Raw genomic sequence first — 17,004 nt, forward strand, 5'->3', positions numbered from 1 at the left:
GGGTGGGAGAACAGAGTCCGACTCTCGGGGATGGAGCAGCCTTAGACAAGTCACTCCTCAGGACCTGGGTTCTTCACCTGGAAAGGGACGGACCGGGCAACCATATATCCAGAGATCTACCACAGACGGGGCAATCACTACAGGGCAGAGAAGTGAACTTTGAATATGCTTTCTCATTCACTACCTTCGATGCCTCCCTTTTTAGGCCTCTGCTCAGAGTGCCTGTCACTTTCTCCCTCCTCCCCCAATCTTTCAGGATGTAGTTGTCACTTCGTCCAGGATTAGGCAAGAATGTGTACCCCACAGTTTGACAGAGAGATTAGGCTTGGGGATGGTAAAACAAGTTTGCTTTTGGATAAGCTGAAACATGAGGACAGAGTGTTATCAGTGGCAAGAGGGCAAGTACCATCAGCTTTGGGGTCTCAGAAGAGGCAGCTCCCAAAAAGAAAAGAGCAGAGAGGAGAGACTAAGCTTTAAAAAAAAAAATGCTTTGGGGGTACCTAGATGGCTCAGTCAGTTTAGCATCTGCCTTTGGCTCAGGTCATGATCTTGGGGTCCTGGGATGGAGTCCCTGCATCAAAGTCCCTGATCGGTGGGAAGTCTGCTTCTGCTCTGTCCCTCCCTCTGCTCATGCTCTTATGCTCTCTCACAAATAAATAAAATCTTAAAAACAAAAAACAAAAAACCTTCACTTAAGGGGCAGGTGAGGAAAGAGGAAGAATCAGGAAGAGACAGAGCAGACTCAGACTTAGGACAGAGAACCAGGACAGCATGGCAGCCCAGAAGCCTGGAAGGATCATCTCAAAGAGGTTCCAACAACATCTCTCTGGGAGCAGTGACAGGACAGCAGGAGGAAGATGTGGGGCTGGGATAAGGAGGGACAAGGGCTGTGGACCAGGGAGATTTTGCCCGTGGGGTCATCTAGTAATGTCTGGAGACTGCTACTAGCATCTGGTAGGCAGAAGCTTAGAATGCTACTAGTATCCTTCAACACATAGAACACCCATTCTCTTATACACAACAAAGAATTATCTGGCCCGAAATGTAAATAGTGCCACTGTTGAAAAACCCTGCCTCTGAGGATACAGGGGGCTCCCAGACCCTCCAGGGGTGCCTCAGATTGGACCTGGAAGCTCAGCAAACAGGAACAATATCCAAGAACACGCTGAAAACACCACTAAAGATGTCATTGTTGCCACCACTGGACACCCCTGGCATTAGTCTAGTCTGGTTACTAGAACCAACCCACCCCCTGCCCCACTGCTCCCTCTGGTCACAGTGGCCTCCACCTCCATCAGCACAACTCCCATGCAGGCTGGTGCATCTGGTTGATGGCACATTGCCCACAGGACCCAACCCTGGTGCAAGGAAGAAGGACAAGTGCCCTGGGGCCTTTACACCTCCTGACAAGGAAGTGGGAAGGCTCTGCCTGCAGTTAAGACTTGAGGCAGAGTTTCCGGAACTAGTAACCACAGTTACTAGTGGCATCAAAGAGAAAGAGAAAGGTAGAGCAGAGTTGTTCCGTTTCTTTCTTTGAAGGTGTCAGATGGGAAAACTTGGGCCCATCTGAGGATGGAGACAAAGGAATTATCCAAGATGGAGAGCCTAGAAGGATAGGGGCGCCAGATGGGACAGAGGTGAAGAGGGGTTAAGATGGGGCCCCTCTCTTTTGTTGTGCCTACAGAGATGCTCAGCAAACCTAAAGGATGATAGAAAAACCATTAGAAAACATCTGTCCCTGAGGAGCTGGGCCCCGGCCTCAGAGAAGCAGTTTAGGGCAGAAGAGAGGGTTCAGACATTGTCAAATCCGTTTTGCTAATGAAGCCACAGCGCAGAGAAGGGCTGCGCCAGGGTCACTTAGCAAGTATAGGGGCTGAGACAAACTCCTGTCTCTCTTGGACTCTGTCAGTGTGGGGGTGCTGGAGGGTTCTGGGATGGTCATGTGTCTCTCCCCTTTAAAGACGCCGACCTAGCTTGGCAAGTCAGAGACTGAATTGGAATCCCCACCAGAGCCTCTCCTTCCTCTGCCTGGGAGGGACATGATTAAAGGGTAGCTGCCCATTCAGGGCCTAATTCCCTGCTCTGTGTCCCCTGGTCTCTGCCATGGGGAGCCCTCTGACCAATCCAGCCTGGGGCAGCCCAGCCATGACAAAGCACAGCGTCCTGCAGAGCTACAGCCTGTCGCCACATCCCCTACCCATAGCCCAAGGGCCTCCTAGGGTTGTCAGAGCCAACACATTGATTCTACCCTGCACCTGTTCATGGACTGTCGCCAGTATCTGATGACAGAGATCATGTTGCTCTAAAGTCCCTGGCTAAACCCCGGGACGCTTCTTCATGAAGGACAGTGCTTTGAAGGGTAGAGGAGACCTAAACCAAGCCCCTGCTTCACTGTTTTGCCAGGTCCCTGCCCCATGAAAGGGTTCCCAGCTCCCTGGGGCCCAAACCAGCCTCCATTAGCCCAGAGGATTTGCTGGCTTTTACTTTGTCTTTGCAGAGGGCTGCGACCTGTGCCCGGCAGCTCAGTGCCACGGTGGGACCGGCAGCAGGCACAGCACTTCTACAAGTGGCTTAGAGCCCGATGCTGCTGCCTTCTCATGAAGGGTGGCAGCCAGCTGGCCAGTGGTCCAGACCCAAAGGGAGAGTCCAGCCCGGGATCCTTCCAGCCTCCCCCGGCATCTGGAGATGGTTTGATCTGCAGCATGGCATCCTCTGAAGACCCCACTGGCACCCTCTCCAGGGAGGCCCCTGGAAGGAAACCCAGCCCTGTGTGGCCCAGTCACTTCTGTTAGGGCGCAGAGCCGGCACCACGGGGGCTGAGCAAACGCCCCCTCCCCGTTCACATGGGCCAGCTCTCACCACCAGTCGATGCCTCTGTCTCTTCCTCCAGACTGGTCTCCTCCTGAGCCCTGGGCTGCTCCCGGCTATAACTCCGACTGGGATCTTGAGATCCGCGGGCCCTTTCGGATCTCTTTCCGCTTCTCTTCTTTCTTCCTGCGTTTCTCCTCCTCCCTCAGGGCCTTCTGGAAAGGGTCGGTGCTGGAAATGAACTGAGAGAACAGAGCAGTCTGGTTTAGTCTACCAGCAGTGAAGAGTCTGCGCTGAGCCAGGCTGCTATGGGCTTGTGGCAGCAGGAAGATGGCCTAGACACACGCTCTGCCCTCAGGGAGCCCGCGGACAAGGAGACAGTTCAATGAGCCTGGGGAAAGCTGTTCAGAGGGTCTAAAAAAACATAACCAGGAGCTCCCCAAGCAGACAGGGTGAGCGAAGAAAAGGACATTCCAGGCAGAGGGGCAGGTGCTGAGGTGTGAACCTACATGGGGCTCCTCCTCTCGGGGTGAGGGGGTTGAGTGCCCCCGACAACCACAGACACCCCCTCCCCCGCCACACCCCTGAAGGGGGAAGGCAGCCAGCGAGAGCAGGAGACCACAGACGTCCCACTGCCGGGGAACAAGCTGCAGAGAAGCCCAGGCAATGGGAGTACAGCCATAGGAAGCGGCGCGCCAGACATCACACTGGCAGAGCCTGAAAGGGGGTGGAAAAGAAGATGGTAGTGCCCAGGCTCACGGCTTCCGGGGTGCATGCACGGTGGTCCTGGCAAGGAGAGAGGAAGCCAGGGCGAGCCAGGGTGGGAGGAGGACCTCAGGGGAGGCACTCTGCTCTCCGCAGACCCGCTCATCTGAAGCCCTGGCTTCTGTTAGGTGTCAGTTACCGCTCAAACCAGCATCTCCGTATCTAAAGGCCGCTAGGATGTCCCCGATGTGCCCCAGACTTGCCATGACTCCATCTCCCCAAAACCCAGTCCTCTTCCAGTGTCCCTGTCCTCGCCAACAGCAGGGTTCCGCACCCCCACCTCTCCCCTTCTGCACAGAGTCCTTGGCCAAGGCCCAGCTCATGGTACCTCCTAAGTTTGTCTCAAACTCACCTACTTCTCTCCATCTCTCCTATCGCTAACCCCATCGCCAGAGGACAGAGGCACTGACCAGACAACGTCCACAAGCTCCCACCTCCACACCAACCCAGCTGCTTCTGTGCCCACGCTGCTCTTGGAGGCAAGGCCGACCCTTCCCCTGGGTGCCAGATCCTCTCCCCACCGGCTGACATGCTCCTGGCCTTGCACCACCAGCTCTTCCCGGCTGACATGCTGTCCCCGTCAACACGCCTGGTCTCTCCCACCAGATGAAAACTTCCCCCGGAATCCACACCCCCTGCAGCTACTCTCCCACTGGTCTGCGCCCCTTGAAAAGGAAGCTCCTCGAAGGAAGTCGGCGCTTGCCGTGCCCACCTCCTTGCCTCTCACTCTCTCGAATCTGATCTTTGTCCCGACCACTCCACCAAAACAGCTTGTATTAGGATCTCTGATGGCTACTGGCCATGATCCTAAATGCAGGGGCCGGTTCTCAGGCCTCATGCTTCTCAGCCTTCCAGCAGATTCTACAAGCTGCTCACTCCCTCTTTGCTACGCTCTCCTCACAGGGTCTCCAGGAAACAATCCTCTCCCGGTTTCTACTCTCACGCTGACTGTCATTCTGGGACTTCTTTGCTGCCCCCCCCCCCCCCCCCCCCCCCCGTGCTCCCACATCTACCTGCAGGCACATCCCAGACCTCAGCCCTCCGGTCACTGCTCTATCTGCCCTGGGGTGATGGGACAGGACCTGTGCCGTGGCTCTCTGTACCTTCCTTCACAGCATGACTCGCATTTGTAGCCGGAGCTTCAACCCCCAATCTAGAGTCGAATTTCCAATCGCCTCCTTGACATCTTCATTCAGATGCTCACCACGTCCAGAAACAAAGATCTGATCTACAATCCAGGCCTCAACCCGGTCCCACCACAGTCTGCCCATTTTAGAAAACAGCACCCCCTTCTTCCAATGTGTGCAGGCTGAAAGTCTTCTAGTCCTTCTTCTTCTTCTTCTTCTTCTTTTTTTTTTTTTTTAAAGATTTTTATTTATTTACTTGACAGACAGAGATCACAAGCAGGCAGAGAGGCAGGCAGAGAGAGGAGGAAGCAGGCTCCCCATTAAACAGAGAGCCTGACGCAGGGCTCGATCCCAGGACCCTGGGATCATGACCTAGGCCAAAGGCAGAGGCTTTAACCCACTGAGCCACCCAGGCGCCCCAGTCTTCTAGTCCTTCTTAATGACTCTCTCATGCCACATCTGCTTCCTTAGCAAATCTTATTGGCTCTGTCTTCTAAACAACCAGAATCTCGCCACCCTCACTGTTGTCACCCTGGTTTAAGCCACCGTTAACTCCCACATGCACAAGCACAAGCACAGTAGCCTCATGAGTGTCCCTGTTCCCACCCTGGTCCCCTAAACTACCCCCACACAACAGCCAGGCTGATCCCTTAAAGGGAGTTAGTCAGAGCCCATTACCCCACTCTCCATGTGTCTCAGAGGAAATGCCAAAGCCCCTGAGAAGAACCCCCCCCCCCCCCACCGCAAAGGGTCTTGTGATCTGGCCTACTCTGACCTTATCTTCTCACATCCTCCCCTCCCCCAAATATGCTTCTAACTCAGGACCTTTGCACTTGCTGCTCTTTCAGCTTGGAATGTTCTTCCCCCAGACAGACGGCTGGCTCCCTCGCCTTGTTCGGGTCTTTTCAGTAAGACCTTCTGTGCCTGAGTCACATGAAGTAGCAATTATATCTCCACGGACCTTATCCCTGAATCCTTACCCATATTCCCCTGCTTTTTTTTCACCACCTACTATATTATATGTTTTTTATCGACTCTGTCCCAGGAGAGCAGGGCTAGTCGGTGGCTTCTTTAGTGGCTGGGATTTAGGAGATGCTCACGGAATGATAAATGCAGGTGCTAGGCCTCTGAGCCTTGGTTCAACTAACTAGTCCCTCTGCCTGGAAGGTCCTCCCCAGGCTGGTCCACCCCTCAAGTCTTATTTATCCCAGAGTCTTATTTATCTCCACCTCCCACCTGCTGCAGCAGGGTCAGGTTCCCTGTTAGCAGTTCCACAGCTCACCATGCTTCCCTCCTCCCCTAGTGTGGTGATCACGCAAGATCAGGACTGTTTCCCTGCTGCCTTCCCCAACAGACCATAAGCACAGGAAGAGCAGGGAGAGGGCCAGCCCTGTCTGGACAGGGGCAGCGGGGTTGTTCAGTGACAGGTACGTGAGCAGCAGGCGAGGATTCCCACAGTACTCCCTGGCATAGGAAGTGCATGCGGGGAGCTGCTGCTGCTGGCACAGGTCCACACTGGAGGCCAAACAGTGAGTCAAAGCTTGAGACCGTCCTCAGCCAATGACAAGTAAGGCACAGATGTTGCTGCTATGCTTATTTCCAAGCAGAGCACACTAGGACATCTACCCTAGAACCTGTTCCCTCTGGTTCATGGTCTCACCCTCCTCCTGTGCCAGAGGCATTCATGACCTACGGGGCAAGGAGAGCTGGTGTCACAGCTATAAGGCTTCTCTGTGGGTGCCCCTCCCTGGGAAAGGCAATCTGCCATGACCTTGAGTGTCCCTGCATATTCTTGCTGGGTATGCCCTGACTGTTCTTACACCGACCATTTATCAGGGTCGCCACGGAAGCAGACAAGCTCGAGGGACGTTACGTGACAGGGTGATAGCAGCAACCCTGGTAGGGAAACCCCCATCCCCCATTCTGCCGCCTGAAGCAAAGCCACTGGTTCAAGGGGGCCCTTGACTCAAAGGTTCCCCTAAATACTCATGCTGGGTCCACTGATCGTTCACCTACATTAAGAGCTAATGGTGCCATCCAGAAGAGTTAACATAGCTGGCCTCACTGCTAGTCTTCAAAAGGACTGCTTCTAAGCTGGGATCTTGGCTAGTGTCTGGAAACCTGGATTTGGTGGGGGAGGCTCCCACTGCCCTAATCAATGAGTGGCGCACTGAGCCTACTTTGTAAACAATGTGGTTTATGCTGACACCTGCTTTCCTCCTGGGAGTTCTAGAATGTACTAGGCAGAGGGTGCTTAAGTGACCAGCTCCCAATAAAAACTCTGGGCACGGAGTCTTTTTTATTTTTTCTTTAAAGATTTTATTTATTTATTAGAAAGAGAGAGAGCACAAGCAGGGGGAGCAGCAGAGGGAGAGGGAGAAGCTCCTTTCTCCCTGCTGAGCAAGGAGCCCGACACCGGGCTCAATCCCAGGACCTTGGAATCATGACCTGAGCCAAACACAGATGCTTAACCGACTGAACAACCCAGGCACCCCGAGCTGAGTCTTTAATGAGCCTCCCTGACAGGCAATTTCTCACGTGTCCCACGTATGCTCCTGGGGAACTCCACTGGGAGAGGGCTCGTGCAGGTCGGCACCTGGTTTCCCTCAAACTTCACCCTATGAGTCTTCTCCCTCTCCCGATTTTGTGCTGTATCCTTTTGCTGTAATAAATTACAGCCACAAGCACAACCACACACTCAGTCCTCATCAAACTTGGGGATGCTTTCGGGAACCCCAGACACTGGTGTCTACTGGCCATCCAGTCCCAGTGACAATGCTGGAAGACTAAATGCCATCAGGGCCAGTCAGATATTGATCCAAACGTGAAGCCACCACCCTCGCTTAGATGGCACTCTGAACACCACGCACAGTGTATTTCTACCGACTGTCATTAGCGTCCTAGTCATCTGGCCTGCCACTTAGAAGACAACAGACGGGCAGATCAACCATTCCTCTCTGGGGCCACAAACCATGGAAACAAACTGTGGTGGACGGTTTAACAGTCCAGCTCAGTTGGTCAGTTGTCCATCCTAAGGCCCACTCTCTGATGAGACCAACCAGAATCAAAACACTGAGCAAGACTCCGCTGCCCAGTTGTACTGGATTGTGCCGGAAGCGGCAGCAAACCTGCCGCTGTGGATGGGCACGGGGCAGGGGGCTCCATATTTCTGGCTTTACTACCTAGAGGAGCTGGTTGGGATAGCAGGTCCTGAGATCATTAGGATAACGACCATTCGGTTGAGTATGCTCCCTCCAAGTACCTCTACGGTGGCCCATGTGGCCCAAGATGGAAGATACAATGTGTTTCTGATTGTTTTGTAAAAATGCCCTTGTCCCATTCATAGCTGACCCTTCTGAATAAAACAAAGGTCCAGGTGAGAGTAGCAGATGACTGGAGAAAAGTGAAATTACATGTCCTGGGAAGTGACATCCTGACCTTGTGGCAGCAATCTTAGCATCTGGGGAGGGAACAATTACTCCTCTTGGTCTCTCAGATCCAGCACCACCACCTGGCAAACAACCCTAGCGTCTGCCCAAGCTGAGGGGCAGCTGCAGCTGACAATCTAATCAGCTGTTGGATGTCTCACTCTCAACCCTGTGACAGGAAAACTCACAGGGACATGGTCAGTAGTGAACTACTCTAATGCGCCTGCCTGATGCCATCAAAGGCAACTCCCAAAGGGACCCTGTGCAGACATACTCAGCAGCACAGCCTGTTTGAATCTGACAGATACACATGCATCTGCTTCTCCCGACGCCTGAGTGACCTTCCATTATGCCAATAGGGCAACTGAGGCTGCAGCTCCGTAGGGACGTTGCCCTCAGGGCTCAGGCCAATAATATAATGGTGACTCAAATCAAGTAGTAACGTGTGGGAGACAGTGGGCCATGAAATGTCTCTTTACTGGGGCACTTGGGTGGCTCAGTCGGTTAAGGAACCAACTCTCGATTTCGGCTCAGGACATGATCTCAAGGGTGTGAGATGGAGCCCAAAGCCCCATGTCAGGCTCCATGCTGGGTGTGGAGCCGCCTCAAGATTTTCTCTCTCTCTTGGGGCGCCTGGGTGGCTCAGTGGGTTAAGCTCCTGCCCTCGGCTCAAGTCATGATCTCAGGGTCTTGGGATCGAGCCCTGCATAGGTCTCTCTGCTCAGCGGAGAGCCTGCTTCCCCCTCTCTCTCTGGCTGCCTCTCTGCCTACTTGTGATCTCTGTCTGTCAAAAAAAAAAATAAATAAAATCTTTAAAAAAAAAAAAAAAAAGATTCTCTCTCTCCCTCTGCCCACCCCACCCCCTACCCACTAGCACAAGCATGTACACACATTCTAAAATAAAGAAAAAAAAGAATGTCCCTTTATTGGGGACAAGGATTGCTCTGGGTCCATCTACTGCTCCCTGTAATTACTGACAATAACATCAAAGATCAGCAGGTCAGTCTAAACTCTTGCGTGGATGGTAATGGGTAACTGACTCGTCTCAGACCTACTGGCCCGCGCAAGACTTATCATAGCTGGCTGAGTCTGTGACACTGGGGGCTTGAGATCAACACAGCAGGCTGGCTTCATCCCGCTGCTTAGTGTCCTGCTGATGGCAGCCTTAATCCAATGGCCGTACGCGACAAACTGAACATATGTGATGCTAGCCTCTACCTCCGAGATCAATCAGAACTGAACCGCATGTTCATGCGGAAATTTAAGTTAAGCCAAGAGGGCTGTGGGGTGAACTATGGGGGAGGCAATCGACCAAGGCCCTGAGCATCCCTGCATATTCTACCGGGTTCCCCAAGAAAGCAGAGCCCTGATCACTCTGTCTGGGCCTTCTGTCAGGACAGCTTGCAGAGAACAACCTGGAAGGGTGACATGATGACTTCCCCCAAAGAGCAGGTCTGCTTCTATTCATTCTGAAGGCTGTGGCCGTGAATATCCCAAACTTAGTATTCTTCAGCTTCATGCAAACCCACCACAGCATGGTATCTGCCTGGGCTCCTGGGTCATCCCTGGGTGACTTGGGGAACAAGGGGAGCCCACATGACCAGGCCAACAGCCTACATATTGCTTTTGCTGCAATGAACTCTGATGTCTCTGACCCATCAGCATCCATGAAGCAGGAGCTGCTAAAGTCCTAGACCCTCATGGACCCTGACACTCCACCCTGTACCAGAGGAGAGGCTGTGATTTAACAAGTCCAGTCCTCCAGCCTTTCCTGCCCCTGCTGCCCTGCCCTGTCACCTCTGATTTCCTCTCCCTGCTATGTGTCCCCATCTGTGACCCTACCCTGCAGCCTCAGCCCTCAGAGCCCACCTCAGCTCCCTAGGATGAAAGCATATGCAGGAATGTGAGACAGAAGCCAGGCTGAGCACTCAGAGGCTCAAGGGCAGAGAAACAGGGCCTGACCTCCCCGGTGTCCACCTGATGTTGGATGCCTAGTGTACACAGGGATGGTGCGTTCACAGCTTCTGACTGCCCCCCGACAGCTGGGGTCTGTACCCCATGAAAAGACAGGGAGCCTGAGGCTAGGACAGGGGCAGCAGCTTGCCCAAAGGTACCAAGGAACGAGTGATGGTACGTGCATCCAGACCCAAACTAGTCTGGCTCCAAGTCGAAAGCCCTCGTGCTCCACTCAAGGTGCCCCAGCCCCTACATGACCTGGCTGCCCATGACCCCGCAGAGGCAGAGTAGACACGGCCATCGGTTCCAGCAGCTTACCTCTGGGCGGTCTACTTTAAATGGGTTCTGGAAGTCAGAGTCTTTCTCGCTGATCCCCAGCTCCTGGGCCATCTGTGGATGAGGAAGAGTTAGTCATCCTTTGCCTTCTCCTGACTCCTTATCCACGGCCACTCCCTCCACGGTGGGACCCAGGCCCAAGGCTTAGGCAGATGTGGAACAGACCCAGGTCAGCACAGAACCCCTTGAGACAGGATCTCAGGGTGCCCTGAGCCTCATCACAGAAACCACAACCTGGGGCTGACATTCGAGCGCCACTGAAGGCAGAGATGCGAGGTTCGCGGTACACCACCAGGCAGAGGGCCCCCGCACCTCCTCTGCTGCAGCCAGTCCTTACCAGGCTAAGGATGGGCGCGTGGGGGCCCTGGTCAAACACGCCCGACTGGTTGCAGAAGCTGATGCCCCAGCGGATGAGGAGGTTCCAGTTGGAATTGTGGTCAAAGTAGTGGTGCACAATCCTCGGGAAGCGCAGCACCACGTCACCGAAGAAGGCCGTGTTCTCCACTACTTGCGAGAAAGCTGGCGAGAGGATCCTGATGAGTGGCCTGGGCAGACGTCCTTCTCCTGCCTGCCTGGCCACCCCAGCCACCCCTCAGGGAACCGAAGCCCACTAAGCCTACTCATCAGAGAAGGGAACAGTGCCCGCTCTCTGCAGGGGCTGACCACGTGTGCAGTGCCTGCTATAAAGGCTTTATGTCCACCAGTGACCACTAGGTAGTCAAAACTCAAAACTACCTCCAGGGAGATGTGGCTGCTGTTCCTTCTGTACAGACGGGAAACTGAGGCTCAGATGGTGGGTGAGTGGCAAAGGTGGGCTGCAAACCCAGGTCTGACTCCAAGGGCCATGCTCTGTCCCCTGTATCTCATTTGTGGTGGGGACCAGAGGGGTGGGTGCTATTTTGCACATGAAGACCCATGTGTCATGTGGGGCGTGGCTGGGTCTGACTTCCCCAACTTGACCTCCAGATACCCAGAGCCAGGCCCCAGTGTTAACACAACTACACTGCATGTGAAGGGCAGGTCTGTTAGGATCACTGGGGAGCACAGGAGGGGCTTTTTGCTCTTTTTTAAAAATCTTTCCAATTTTATATTATTTTTATTTTTTAAAAAGGTTTTTATTTATTTATTTGAGAGTGTGAGAGAGAGAGAGAGAGAGAGAGAGAGCATGCATACAAATGAGCTCAGGGTACAGGCAGAGGGAGGAGAAGCAGACTCCCCACTGAGCAGGGAGCCCGAGGCAGGACTCAATCCCAGCACCCTGAGGTCATGACCTGGGCCCAAGGCAGATGCTTAACCATCTAAGCCACCTAGGCACCCCTTTATTTTATTCCAAATGCCTCCTGAGATGTATATTAAAATAACTTTAGACTTCCATCACAAAATTCCTTGACTTGGTTTCCCCTAATGTCATCATCTTACGTAACCATTGTACAGCTATCTAAACAAGGGAATTAACATCGATACTAATCATTAGACCTTATCTGAATTTCACCAGTTTTCCCACTAACGTCCTTCCTCTGGTCAACAATTCAGACTAAGTCAGTGTGTCCGTAGTGGTTGTGGCGGGAGGTTCCCCCCATCTAGGCTACCATGAAATCGAATACTCCCAGCCCCGCTGAAGTTCCTGTTTGAGCCATCCCTGCAGATAAGGCCCAGGCAACTCTCCCAGCATCAGCCAGGACACACAGAGAGATAAGCAGACTCCTCCAAAGATATGCCAGGTTGGGTCCAAGTCTGGTGAACAGAAACCTCTGGGTTTCAGAACAGCCTTAAATCTCAAAGAACTCAGGAGTTAGCTTAGGTTACAGGTTTGCAAGAGCAAACCCCTTGTTCTCTTTTTATCTGGAAAACGGGGGCTATAGTACCTTCCTCAGAGTTAGAGTGGAGACCCGAGGTGGTGTTTGTAGAGTGCCCCCCATCTGATATATAAATGCTATTTCCATCCTCTCTCAGACAGTGTAATCTAACAAGTTTGATTGTTAGACTATGATCGGTTAACATGGGGAGGAGGAATTACCCCAGGAGAATTCTTAGAAGAGTGGATGAAGGGACACAGGACATTATTTTACTTGTGTATTCTTCCCATCCTATCTCAAAAAGGATTTAAGGGGGTTGAGGCTTTCAAACAGCAGTAAAGAGCACTCTGACTTGCCCCCACTGGCCATTCTCTTCAATAGAATTTAGGTTTTTTTTTTCCTATAAACGGGAACAACCCTTGCCTTCTCTACCGCAAGGGTCAGGATGGTAGAAAAGGCAAGAATCCCTAAGGTGGGGTCATAGGCAGAGGCTTCTCCCTGTTTCCCTTGCCCCCAGCACAGGACAGTACAAAGAACTATATCCAGAAACTGGCTCTGAAGCCCAGAAATGACCAGAGAAATATGGTTTAATTATCCATATACCCAAGGGGACCCCTTGGAAGGTGTTCTAAGCGGATACTTCCAGAGAAAAAAAGCGTTGAGAATAGGAGGGAAGGAGCAGCTAGGGAAGGTCAAGGTGGTGGGGAGGAGTGGGGAGTAAGATTGGGAAGACCATACCATCCTTCAGTTTCTCGTCCTGGGGGAAGGGCCCATCTGGGAGCACATCTGCAGCAATGAGCACTGTCCGCGAGTCCTCCAGCACCTGAGGGAACCCCACCCAGGCTGAGTGGCTTGGCAGAGCCCTTCACAGATGGCCCTATTTATTTAAACCCTATTTCAAATCTTTTGTGCATACAGTCCCCCTTCCCTGAACACCAGGCCCTTAGGGAGCTCCTACCCATCCTTCAGTGCCCAGATCAAAGACTGGGCCTGCCGTGAGCTGCCCCACGCCCACACGCACCTTAAAGAGCCCCTTGAGCATGACGTCAAGAATCTTGTACTGCTGGTGGACATCGTTTAGCTGTGCCAGGTTTTTTAGTGCCAACAGCTGTTCTCGCCGTTTCACCTCAAACATCTTCTTGTCTGAGCAGCATGAAGTTAAGGGCTGGCACCCATACTCCTGCCTGGACGATCCAGTGGTCCCAGTCCAGAGGGCCCATTCCCAACCGGAAAGTGTCTGCAAGGGCCGGAGATGCCCACGGCTGAGATACCCCCCCTTGTCCCCCACCACCAGGGAAGAGACAAACTGGGAGGCATAGGCATCCATTTCATGTAAGATTCTATATCCGACACCCTGAATCCAACCCTTACCACCTGGCTCCCTGCCAACCTCCCTATGGTCTTCCTGCCACCTGCTGCAACCATTCACTATTTCCAGAACCTCCTCTCTGCTTACACTGTACATTTCACCTGGGATGCCACCACCCCCCACCCCTCCATGAGTTTGTACTCTCAAGACCCAGTTCAAAAGCCACACCACCATGTTTCTCCCTGACCCTCTTCCCCAACCATGGTTCATAAAACTGCCAACTGAAGAGAAGAGCATGAGGTCTGTGAGTTCCTCAAAGCCACGGACTGACCGGTCCTGACTCTTCTTTGTGTCTCTGAGTCTGGCCCCAGACAAGGTAGCTGAGGATGCCAGGGCCTAAGTCTCCACCTAGGGTCTCCCCCATAAGATGCAAAGCACACGCACAATCCTCAGAACAAGTACGCCTTGTTTTTTCCATTCAACATACGGGGAAACTGAGGTTTAGAAGAGAACTGACTCGATCAAGTGTTGGTTAGAACACCTCACCTTTTCTTCCATTCCCATAGACTGGGTCTGCTCCAACCCTGAAATCCAAGTGGTTGTGGGTCCAGAAAGACTGTTTATAGACAACTTCAGAAACAGCTTATTAACACCACCTCCCATGGCAAAGGATACAGATTTCCAGGCTCGGGTCCAGGGAGGTCTTCAGGGTTCCTGTGACTCCTGTCCCAGACAACAGCAGGACAAAGAGGAAGGCCAGGAACTGAAGAAGATCCATATCCAAGATCCTAGGACTAGGAAAGTAACCCAGAGAGGGGTGAGATCCAGAGCTTGGTTTTATAAAATAAAGAGTGCAGGTGAACAGCAACTTCCCGACATGCCATGGCCTCCAGATACCAGGCACCCAGCTTTGGGAAGCCCTGGAACACTAGTCTCAGCCCGGAGCCTGTGACCACCAGACACTCCATAAACACTGTGGGATGGTAGGAGGGATATATAGATAATATTGGCAACATAGGAACGCTTAGGGCACAGGGTCAGCGTCTAGAGCTCTGGGCTGGAGCCCTGGCTCAGCCTCTGACTGTGGGCCCGGGGGCAAATTGCTCAGCCTGAGCCTCAGCTTTTTCACCTGTAAAACAGAGGTTTCTCCCTACTGTAGGGAGAAAGGACTGGGTGAGGCATTGTGCCTGGGGAAGGGGGGTCTGGTCATTATCATTCCCTTTCAATACACCCCATCCTGGGCCCCAGGAAGATGTCCAGTTACAGAAGCCCAGGCAGTCAGGGGAGATGTGAAAACTTTCAGTTTCCCTCCCTCTCTGACTTCTGTCATCAGAACAGAAAGGGGACACCTGGTTGGCTCTGTCAGTGGGCATGCAACTCTTGATCTTGAGGTTCTAAGTTCGAGCCCCACACTGGGTGTAGAGATTACTTAAAAATAAATTCTTAAAAAAAAAAAAAGAATGGAAGAAGGGTTTTGGGGCAGGAAAGGAGAGTGCACAGTCTTGGGTAAGAAGGCTGCCTGCCACTCACTCACTGTGGAACCACAGGCACCACAAGCCACACCTGTTCCTACTCAAGCACTATTCCCTAATTAATTTTTAAATTCCACATTCAAGGCACTGTTTGAGACCTGGGAATACACTGGTGTCTAAGACAAACAAAAATCACTGCATTCATCGTCCTTGTGTCCCCAGTAGGGGAAAGGGACAATCAATAAACCTGTAAAACAAGCACAAAAGGATAAGGGAGCTGACAGGGTGGAATATGAAACACAGTGGTCAGGTGACAGCTGCCCAATTTTACCAATGTGGAAACCAAGACACAGAAAAGTGAGGTGATTGTCCAAAGACACTCAGCTATTCCCAGGCTAATGAGATTCTAGATAAGCAAAGGCTACCTCAAAGCTGCCACTGTACTAGCAGGACACCTGCTCCAGGGGAAAGACGCTCAGTGATTGACAGAGCCTGCAGAGGTCATTCAGAGAACCGTCCTGGTGCCTGAGGATGAGACAACTGAAGCTTCCAGGACGGGAAGGAGTAGTCCAAGTTCGCCCAGGACCACCTGCCTTCCAACGTCACGCTCTAGACTCAAGAGAACGACCCGGGCGGGCTAGGGCAGAACTTAAAGCCAGGGGGAATCAGACAGCTGGTAACGACCGCAGCAGGAGAGAAGCGGGAAAGGGAAACCGAAAAAGCAGACGGCGTGGAGGCGGATCCTGCTTTATCTACTGTACTCCCACTGACCCTGCCTCTCAATCCCGCTCCCCGTCCCGTGCGTTCCCAGCGCTCTTCCCGGCTGGGTACGAGGCTCTGAACCCATTCTGTGAGGGGGACATGGCGGTAGTGGGCTCGCGGACCCGGCTTGCTGACCCGAGCTTTTGGGGCTCCTAGAGGAGTCAACGAGTCCTTCCGACGAGAAGACTCCGGAGCCGAGAATCTCATCCGCTAGCCCCCGCAGCAGGTTCGGGGGCCCTTGGTCCCTGCCCCCCAGCCCCACTAGGAGCCCGCCCTCCCTGGACCCCCGGCCCCACCTACCAGGCAGGTCAGTGCGGTCAGAGGCGTGCGGATAGGACGTCGGTGTGCAGCCCGGCTCTGGGGTCCACGGGGCGAACAGCAGAGGCGCGGAAGCTCACACTAGGCGCCAGCAGCAGCGCAGGAACCTGCGAGCGCGCCCCCGCCAATGAGCGCGGGCCGCGACGGCCGCTCCGCTGACCTCACTTCCGGCCCCGCCCCGCCCGGTCCCCAGCGCGGCAAACCCGAGTCTTGTCCCGCCCACCTTGTGACCGGGGCGCGATTGTCGCCCTGTCACGGTCAGATTGGAGGAAGTTAAGCCTGCGTGGGGTCTGGGCCCGAGTCAAAGGGCGCGTCAGCGGACCGGGGCCCTGACCGAAACTTTTCATAAGCTGACAGTATCTTTTAAACTGTAGTTGACGCAACCAGTTTGGTGGGTCCACTAGCACTGTTTTTTTTTTTTTAAGACATCTGCAGTGCGGAGTTGGTGCATCCCCTGCTCGCCTCTCCAGTCCACCAGCTTCTAAACCTAGTTCGTCGGGGGCCTCCCTGTCTGTTCATTAGGACGGAGTTCAGACCAGTGTTGTGCATGGTCTGTACGGCCAAACCCGAGGAGCTGGGTGGGCTGCCCAGTTACGGCACCCAGGTCGGGGACGGGGGACAGGGGGCTCGGCAAGCGGACAAGGAGCCAGAGGCGTAGCGGGCTGAGTTGGGAACAAAAGCAGGCACATTTGTGGAGAGCAGACCTTAAAAGAACTGCACACGCGGTAATCAAATACTAACTCTGGGGAGGGCGCATGGAAAACACAAGGGACCTGCTCTAGCCAGGGAACAGCTGGGCTGGGCTAGCGAGGCACAGGATTTGATCTGCTCAGCTTCCTTGCCTGGAAATTGCACCTCTCCACCTTCATGTGAGGTGAGGGGGCAGGTAAAGTACCTTGGATTAGAGCACTTGGATCACAGGGGTAC

General features: G+C 53.4%; 1 protein-coding gene across 1 annotated transcript; it reads right to left on the reverse strand.

The window, feature by feature from the left end:
- Positions 1-645: 645 nt before the first annotated feature.
- On the reverse strand, positions 646-16,221 carry CCDC134 (coiled-coil domain containing 134). The gene is made up of 7 exons (XM_032346104.1): positions 16,060-16,221; positions 14,201-14,319; positions 13,238-13,359; positions 12,955-13,039; positions 10,758-10,939; positions 10,403-10,474; positions 646-3,050 (listed from the first exon to the last, which is right to left on the reverse strand). Exons 2-7 carry the CDS (start codon positions 14,301-14,303, stop codon positions 2,925-2,927), a joined length of 690 nt encoding a protein of 229 aa, XP_032201995.1. The 5' UTR covers positions 14,304-14,319; positions 16,060-16,221; the 3' UTR covers positions 646-2,924.
- Positions 16,222-17,004: the final 783 nt, after the last annotated feature.

This window comes from Mustela erminea, chromosome 6, assembly GCF_009829155.1.
Source record: "Mustela erminea isolate mMusErm1 chromosome 6, mMusErm1.Pri, whole genome shotgun sequence".
Taxonomy (NCBI): domain Eukaryota; kingdom Metazoa; phylum Chordata; class Mammalia; order Carnivora; family Mustelidae; genus Mustela; species Mustela erminea.